Genomic DNA, 10,000 nt, shown 5'->3' on the forward strand with positions numbered 1-10,000 from the left:
GGGATCATAATCCTTGTAAATCATCTCACTGTTAAATGATATTCTAATTTTCAGTTGTATATTATGTACTTTGTAAACATGAGTCTATCATTCATAGCGGAATTATTTTCTTGTGCCTGGATGGGACTTCTAGGTCATGTCAAAATAGAGAGTATAATGTTGACGTCACTCGCGTCTTTGTTATTGTTTTTTGCCATCCGCATTTATGGGTAATTCTCACTAAATTGTATTAACCAGACTATAAAATAAACGCTCAAGGTTACACATAGTTTTGTGTGTTGGTCCGTTATAGTTCCGGATGGCAATGTTGTGAGCTTTTTAGCCAAGCGTATACTAGCTATAGGCATATTGATGGATTATTCATGGAATCTTGTGTTCCCAGTTTAAAATAGTTTCCATTGTCTTACTTTTCTTTTATAATACAAAATATATTATAATTATATAGCACACATTAATCCACTGATAAGTGCTATGTTTATATATATATATATATATATATATATATATATATATATATAAATACATATATATTTATATATAGATAGTATGCAGATGACGTCACTCAGGCCTTTGTTATTGTTTTTGTCATCCGCGTTTGTGAGTTGTTCTCACTAAACTGTATTAACCAGACTATAAATGTTCATGGTTACACAGAGTTTGTGTGTTGGTCCGTTATACTTCCGGATGGCAATGTTGTGAACTCCTTGGCCAAGCGCATTCTATATATATATATCAAATGGTTAGTTATAGTTTTGGGAAATAATATTTTTTTCCTGGGAAATGATATTTGTTTCCTTGTACATCATCTCTCTGTTATATATTGTTATGTATTCTGTAAGCATTTGAGTGTGTTCCTCTTAGTGGGATCATCAATACAAAAGTCACATACAATACATTTAAAATTCAATCAAGTAAATATTTTCTTAAAAGATGTGTTTTCATGGGATTTTTCTAAATGTTTATTGAGTTTGAAAATCTCACAGATTGAGGGAGATCATTCCAAATCGTGGATCTTAATTTCATAAGAGATCTATCATCACATTAGTATAGTTTTAGGAGATGCTTACAATTTTAGATTGTGGGATCTAAGATTTCTCAGAGATTTCTTGAATACATTTGACATTCCAGACATCCAACATGCAATAGAGCAATACAAAGACCTCTACAACAAGTGTGGCAAACCCATTGCCTACGTCATCAAAAAGAAGAAACAACTTCCGGTGTCCAGCATCTACCTAGGCCTGAAGGGAGTCACCGTTGTAGTCGACCATGTCGAATGCATGAGTAAGTATTCTTAATAATTTTTTTTAACCCACAGCAAACTCGTCACATTTGTTACGGCACAATATACATTTTTCTCTTATTCAGATTTATTTTGTACATTAAGAACATAAAGTTGCTATGTAGAGAGATTATTTGAGTTTAAAAAATCAATTTTTCTACTGGATAAGCCTGGGGAAAATACTGGAAATTATCGGTAAGAGGGGGAGTTAATGAGAGTTTTTATATAGCGCAATATCCACTCAAAGTCTCAAAGAACTTTACAGGGGATCCCAGTTCAACAGCAACACTTAACATGCAGGACGAGACATGACATGACGCCTCTTATGCGATATTACATATCTTCGGACAGAATATTAACGCTGTATGATATTTTTCTTTAATGAAACTTTTTATATAGCGCAATATCCATTCGAAATTTCAAAGCGCTTTACAAAGGGTCCCAGTGTAGCCATCATTAACTTATAGCCTGACCAAAGAATGCATGACGTCAAAAGAAAGTCTTTGGCCGGAAAAGAAAACAAATCATCAGTTGTATTCAATCGTTCAACCAATGGGAATCACTTGTACTAACGACAACTCACTACACGCTGCACAAACCTTAAGAATGACGTCAGACTATAAATCCTAGAGGGTTCTAGTGTCAGGCTATAAATGACGATGGCTACTGTCCCTGGTCAACAGCAACACTTAACATGACGTCTCTTGGGCGATATTACATTTTTTTATCGGACAGAACAACGCTGTTAACGGCCTAGTATTCATTTTACACCTGAGTACGGTGAGATAATGTGAGTGAAGAGATTTTTCCAAGGACTCAAGTTTGCGCCGAGCGAGGCTCGAACCCAGGACCTTCCGACCCAAAAGCGAGTGTCATGCAACTACACCGATCATATAGCCGCACACAAAACTTTTATTTAGCGTAATATGTCCTCTACATGTGCTCACTTTACTTCCGGTCCCTGGCTAACGGCAACACTTGATATGTACTAGGAAACATGACGCCTTTGAGGCGCTTTTACAATTTCTAAAGACGGAGGCATCGCTGTTACCGGCCAGGTACTTACTTATTTTACACCTGAGTTTGGTGAGAAAATGTGAATAAAGAGCCATGACTCAAAATTGTGATATAGTCTTTGCTTCATGGGCACAAAAAAAATGGAGCTTTTATATACCGCAATATCCACTTAACGTGCTCAAAGCGCTTTACAAAGGGTTCCTGATATACAGCAACACATAACATATAGAACAAGCCATGCTGCCAGTTAGGTGATATTACAATTTTTCCGACACAACGCTGTTAACGACCAGGTACTCATTTTGGACCCGAGTACGATGAGAGAATGTAAGTAAAGAGCCTTTTCCAAGGACTCAATTATGCGCTGAGCGGGACTCTAACATCCAAAAGAGAGCATCATAACACAAGGATGTACCTTGTGTAGATGACAGTGCGGCTATGTGGTGTAGTGGTATGGCACTCGCTTTCGGATCGGAAGGTCCTGGGTTCGAGCCTCGCGCTCGGCGCATAGTTGAGTCCTTGGAAAAGGCTCTTTACTCACATTCTTTCACCGTACTCAGGTGTAAAATGAGTACCTGGCCATTAACATCGTTGTCTTTGTCCGAATTATTGTAATATCACCACAGGCGTCATGTCCTGTCCTACATGTTAAATGTTCCTGTTGATCAGGAACCATTTGTAAAGCGCTTTGAGCACACTTAGTGGATATTGCCCTATATAAAGCTCAAGTTTAATTTTTTAAATTATTTTTTTACCTAATTCTACTCCTTGCCACGCTGTGAGACCTTGACTAAGTCACGTTGCCCGTGCTCACTTTGCGGCGCTGCACTGCGGCTAACGTCTGGTTTTTCCAGCCTGAAGAAAATTCTCTACTTGGGGATAAATATGTTTGTTTTTTTGTTCTTTTTTTTAACGACCTAATAATGTAAATATTGACTTATTGATTTACAACGATAATTTTAACTATTTTACAGTATTGAAATTATTCATATATAAAATACAACCCTGGCGTGAAACCCCTCCTTATTTATATACACATTATATATTATGACATATTTTTATTATCTATTTATTTTATTATGTAAATCATAATATGTCTCTACAGCAATAAAGTATTTTTTTATTATTATTATCATTGTTATATTATTATTATTATTATTATTATATTATTATTATTATTATTATTATTATTATTATTATTATTATTATTATTATTATTATTATTATATTATTATTATTATTATTATTATTATTATTATTATTATTATTATTATCATTGTTATTATTATAATAATAATAATTATTATTATTATTATATTATTATTATTATTATTATTATTATTATTATTATTATTATTATTATTATATATTATTATTATATTATTATATAGTAGTAGTAGTAGTAGTAGTAGTAGTAGTAGTAGTAGTAGTAGTAGTAGTAGTAGTAATAATAGTAGTAGTAGAAGTAGCAGTAGTAACAGTAGTAGTAGTAGTAGTAGTAGTAGTAGTAGTAGTAGTAGTAGTAGTAGTAGTAGTAGTAGTAGTAGCAGCAGCAGCAGCAGCAGCAGCAGCATCATTATTATTATCATTTTGAAAGTTAAACTTCAAATTAAGTTCATCGAGTTCAGAATGAATTGACATTGTCGGGCCACAAGTAACCCCCACCCCCACCCCAACCCCCACCCCCACCCCCTTTCTCCATTTTTCCCCTCCCAAGACATCAGAAGGAAATGCCAGGAGTTGATGGACGTGAACCAGAAATGGCACAATAAGATACCCAGGACCTCTAACAAGTACCTACTCGACCCCGACGGTCCCGGAGAGTTGTCCCCCTTTGTCGCCAAATGTATTTTCTTCGACAATTGGAGAGTCGGTATAACCGAGGTATGCTTTCTATAGATAGTTCGAAGATGACGTCACTCAGGTCTTTGTTATTGGTTGTTTGTTGTTTTTTTTTTGCCATCCGCGTTTATGAGTAATGCTCACTGAACTGTATTAACCTGACTATAAATGTTCATGGATACGCAGAGTTTTGTGTGTTGGTCCGTTCTACTTCCGGATGGCAATGTTATGAGCTTCTTAACCAAGCGCATACTATCTATATATGTGTGTGACGGGCTAAGAAAACCCGAAAAGATGAGCAAATTTCATAAATTGCGTTATATGTATGCAGTGGTGTAGATCATATCTTTCTGATCATTTACCACTTTAAATTTTCTGTCTATGTTTATTAGAACCCAAGTTATAAATTATTTTCTGAATAAAATTTGTTGCTATGGGAAACACTTTATCTTTGATTTTGGTTCATATCTCAAATCGAAGCTTGCTGCATCTTCTCGGGTTTTCTCAGCCAGCTCACATATGACCACTCGTCTGTAAATGGCTTTGTGTCGGGGTGGAATTCCATATTTAAGCTTATTATTATTATTATTATTATTATTATTATTATTATTATTATTATTATTATTATTATTATTATTATTATTATTATTATTATTATCATCATCACCATTAGTATTACTCACTTCCCTCCCCCCTCCCCCACTCCCAACCACCACCACCATCACCACCAGATTCCCTTGGACGGCAAATGGGAAGGCACGATCAACGTCAAAGACCAAGAACTTCCGGGTCAATTTGAAATTCCAATCGAGTTTGATGACGTTGACCTTGACCAGGTCAGGGCCTTGACCCAGATCTCTGACTTCTGCTGGCAGGTAAGACATCTTTCTACCAACCGAAAACCCAATAAAAGCGTATGTTGTGCAGAGCTGCCTACTTTCTCTCTCCTTATCGGCCATTTTCCGGATTGTCCCCAAAACTTCACACCCAACCTATACAAAAAGTAGGGAATGAGATTAGCGGAAGAGTAGCGTCCCTTGATTGGATGTCACCCATAGTCTGTGACGTAAAGTTAGTAGGTAGAAAACGTCATGTTGGTTGTGCTCATGCGTCTCTCGTCTTCGCTTCCGCGAGGACGAGAGACGCATGCGCACAACCAACATGACGTTCTCTCTCTAATAACTTTCCGCTGGTGACGTCACAGACTATGGGTTACATCCAATCAAGGGACGCTACTCTTCCGCTAATCTCATTCCCTATAGATTTATTTCATTCAAATACAAAATATGTTAGGTCTTGCTATACATATTTCTTTCTGCAAAACGAGCTCTTCAACAAAGTGTTAATATACTTTAACTATAGCAAACATTTTTTTTCACACATTATGGTGTATAAAAGAAATCAGAATGATAAAAAATGTTGGCTGCAACGTAACAAATGTGACGATTTTCTTATGGCTGGTAAGGAAGTGGTTAAAATTTCAAAATTTCGTATTTTCCAAGGGAAAAAATGAAAAATTCACTTTAACCCTCTCATTACGACACAGTATACATTTTTTTATAATTCAGATTATTTTATAGATTACAAAATTTGAAAAATGATCTTTGTTTAATTAATAAGAACATAAAGTTGTTTTGTAGAGAGCTTGTTTGAGATTTTTTTTTTTAAACAATGTGTATGCTGGGTAAGCCTGCCATTTTGGGAACATACTGAAAATGATTGGTAAGGAGAGAGTTAAATAGCTTTACTAATAAACAATTTGCTCTCAGAATGGTCCAAAACTGTTCTAAAGTCCTGAATAATAGTTCTGAGGAACTAAATTTTTCTTTTAAACAAAATGTATTGAGTCAAAGATACCTATGCAGATCTGTAGCTGGAGCCAAAAATTCGTATTTCTAAGACTTTTTCGTATTAGCTGGCAGGTCCGATGTTGTGGTTGTTTGCTTTGTTTGATCTGCTATTGGCCATTAGAATTTCAAGTATGAATGTAAACATTCTTAGTTTATTGTTCATCAAAATGCCAAGTATTAAAATAAACATTATTTTAATTGTACATCAAAATAGCAAGTATGAGTCTGAGCATAATTATTTATTTGTTTATCAGAAGATCAAGTATGAATGTAGACATTCTTGTTTTATTGTCCATCAGAATATCAAGTATGAATATAAACATTTTTATTCTATTTTTCATCAGAATAACAAGTATGAATGTAAACATGTTTATCCTATTTTTCATCAGAATATCAGTAGAAGTAAACATTATTATTTTTCACAGATATCAGTATGAATGTAAACATTTTAATTCTATTTTTCACCAGAATATCAAGTATGAATGTAAACATTTTAATTCTATTTTTCATCAGAATATCAAGTATGAATGTAAACATTTTAATTCTATTTTTCATTAGAATATCAAGTATGAATGTACACATGTTTATTCTATTTTTCATCAGAATATCAAGTATGAATGTAAACATTTTTATTCTATTTTTCATCAGAATATCAAGTATGAATGTAAACATTTTTATTCTATTTTTCATCAGAATATCAAGTATGAATGTAAACATTTTAATTCTATTTTTCATCAGAATATCAAGTATGAATGTAAACAGTTTAATTTTATTTTTCATCAGAATAACAAGTATGAATGTAAACATGTTTATTCTATTTTTCATCAGAATAACAAGTATGAATGTAAACATGTTTATTCTATTTTTCATCAGAATATCAAGTATGAATTTAAACATTTTTATTCTATTTTTCATCAGAATATCAAGTATGAATGTACACATTCCCCTCTCTTGAACAATGGAGTAGATCCCGATTCTTATTACTACCTCAACTCAAGTGACCCGTCTAACAGTTTTGGAACGGGTAACCTTATACTCTCTCTCTCTCTCTCTCTCTCTCTCTCTCTCTCTCTCTCTCTCTCTCTCTCTCTCTCTCTCTTCTTTCTTCTTTCTTCTCTCTCTCTCTCTCTTCTCTCTCCTCTTCTCTTCTTTTCTCTCTATCTTCTACTCTCTCTCTCCCATCTATCTCTATCTATGTGTCTCTCGTATCTATCTATCTCTCTCTCTCTGTGTTTGTGTGTGTGTGTGTGCTGCTCTCTCTCTTCTCTCTCTCTCTTTCTCTCTCTTTCCTCTCTCTTTCTCTCTTTCTCTATCTACTCTTTAATCTATCTAGCTATCTGTTCTCTTTATCTTTCTCTCTCTCTCTCTCTCTCTCTCTCTCTCTCTCTCTCTCTCTCTCTCTCTCTTTCTCTCTTCTCTCTCTCTCTCTCCCTCTTCTCTCTTTATTTCTCTCTCTATCTGTGTTTATCAATCTGTCTATCTATCTATCTATCTATCTATCTATCTATCTATCTATCTATCTATCTATCTATCTACATATCCGTATTCAGGTGTGAAATAAGTACATGGCCGCTAACAGCGGGTGTCATTTCCCGTCCTACTTGTTAAATGTTGCTGTTGACCAGGGACCCCCTTTAAAGCGCTTTGAGCACATTCCGTGGATATTGCGCTATATAAAAGCTCAATTTTTAAATTTAATATTTATTCATAATCATTCCTTTGTTTTCAGACGACAAACTGAACGCTGTAGGATGTGCCTGTGGAATTCTGGGTACGTGCACCAAACCGGATGTGACGTGTAATTGCGATGCCAAGGGACCTATGGGTGTTGACCAAGGAGCCGTCACTGATAAGGTAGAGGGATTTATGTAGAATTGCAATAGATACTATCTTTTATAATGATAAAGGGGATGATGATGATGATGATGATGATGATGATGATGATGATGATGATGATGATGATGCTGATGCTGATGATGATGATGATGATGATGATGATGATGATGATGATGATGATGATGATGATGATGATGATGATGGTGATGATGATGATGTCTGTCATTATTATTATCTTTTTACTATTATTATTATCATTTTAAAATTATTATTAATCATCATCATCACCATCATCATTACAATTATCCCCATCACCATCATCATCATCATTTCAGTTTTAATTATAACTATTATAACATTACTTTGACATTATTTAAACATTTAATTTTAATAACAGTTATCTTTTGAAAAATTGATAATAATAACAAAAATAAATTATTTCTCGTCAATAACGTCACTCCCAACCCCCCCCCCCCCCTATCGCCACCCCACTTCTACCCCCCCCCCCCCTTTCGCCACCCCACCACCTACCCCCCCCCCTTTCGCCACCCCACCACCTAACCCCCCCCCCTTTCGCCACCCACCACCTAACCCCCCCCCCTTTCGCCATCCCCACTTCTACCCCCCCCCCTTCGCCACCCCACCACCTAACACCCCCCCCCCTTTCGCCACCCACCACCTAACCACCCCCCCCCCCCCCCATTTCGCCACCCCCACCACCTAACCCCCCCCCCCCCGCCTTCGCCACTCCACACCTAACCCCCCCCCCCCAATTTCGCCACCCCACCACTTAACCCCCCCCCCTTTCGCCACTCCACCACCTAACCCCCCCCCCCCCCTTTCGCCACCCCACCACCTCAACTTTATTCCAACTAGAACGTTTTGCCGATCAGCCAAATTAACGTCGGAGGTCAGACTTCCGACTCCAACGTGGATCTAACCCTGTCCCCCATCCAATGTGGGAAGCTGCCAGTCAGTAAGTACTGCTATCACCTATCATCTCTGCCTCTGCCCTTCACTTACATTGGAAGCAATGAAAAAAATTGAGCTTTTTATAGATAGTACGAAGTTGACATCACTCAGGTCTTTGTTATTGTTTTTGGCCATCCACGGTTATGAGTAATTCTCACTAAACTGTATTAACCTGACTATAAACGATCATGGGTAGACAGTTTTGTGTGTTGGACCGTTATACTTCCGGATGGCAATGTTGTGAGCTCCTTAAACAAGCGCATACTATCTATAAGACTCAAAATACACTAAACGTGCTCAGAGCGCTTTACAAGAGGTCCCTGTCCAACAACAACACTTAACATGGAGAACGTGACATGACGCCTGTTATGCTATATTGCAATTTTTTTTCCGGACAAGGACAACGCTGTAAACGGCCAGGTACTCGTTTTACACCTGAGTACAGCGAGAGAATGTGACTAAAGAGTCTTTTCTAAGGACCCAACTATGCTACAAGTGAGGCTCGAACCCAGGACCTTCCGATCCGAAAGCGAGTGGATATTGCGTTATATAAAAGCTCAATTTTTTAAATTTGGAATTATAGATAGAATGCGCTTGGCCAAGGAGTTCACAACATTGCCATCCGGAAGTATAACGAAAACTCTGTGTAACCATGAACTTTTATAGTCTGGTTAATACAGTTTAGTGAGAACAACTCACAAACGCGGATGGCAAAAACAATAACAAAGGCCTGAGTGACGTCATCTTCGAACTATCTATAATGTGGCATGACGATTTTAGTAGCAGGGTGTATAGGCAGATTCTTAGGATTACTGGACGTAAAAGATAGAGAGAGGATGGATCATATTTAAAGATAGAATGCGCTTGGCCAAGGAGTTCACAACATTGCCATCCGGAAGTATAATGGACCAACACACAAACTCTGTGTAACCATGAACTTGTATAGTCTGGTTAATACAGTTTAGTGAGAACAACTCACAAACGCGGATGGCAAAAACAATAACAAAGGCCTGAGTGACGTCATCTGCATACTATCTATAGACGACCAGCATATTCTATATGTGACCTCTCGTCTCAAAACGGTATTAAGTCGGGATGATTAAGATACTAAAATATGGAATTTGTAGCCAGAAATATCATGATTAAGTTGAGTTTATATGCTTTATAGAGGAGAAGGAATATCATATTTTACTGTGCTAAA

General features: G+C 36.6%; 1 protein-coding gene across 1 annotated transcript in view; it reads left to right on the plus strand.

Annotated features, from left to right (window-relative positions):
- Positions 1–10,000, plus strand: part of LOC144958166 (uncharacterized) — a gene marked incomplete in the record, with an annotated part of 170,196 nt that overhangs the window by 109,757 nt on the left and 50,439 nt on the right. The window contains 6 exon segments of the mRNA XM_078889934.1: positions 1,129–1,284; positions 4,017–4,183; positions 4,873–5,016; positions 6,910–7,015; positions 7,721–7,845; positions 8,704–8,803. Of these exon segments, the coding sequence (XP_078746060.1) occupies positions 1,129–1,284; positions 4,017–4,183; positions 4,873–5,016; positions 6,910–7,015; positions 7,721–7,845; positions 8,704–8,803 (798 nt within the window).

This window comes from Berghia stephanieae, chromosome 12 (genome assembly GCF_034508935.2).
Source record: "Berghia stephanieae isolate SIO BIC M18660-M18661 chromosome 12, UCSD_Bste_1.3, whole genome shotgun sequence".
In the NCBI taxonomy this organism is placed as follows: domain Eukaryota; kingdom Metazoa; phylum Mollusca; class Gastropoda; order Nudibranchia; family Aeolidiidae; genus Berghia; species Berghia stephanieae.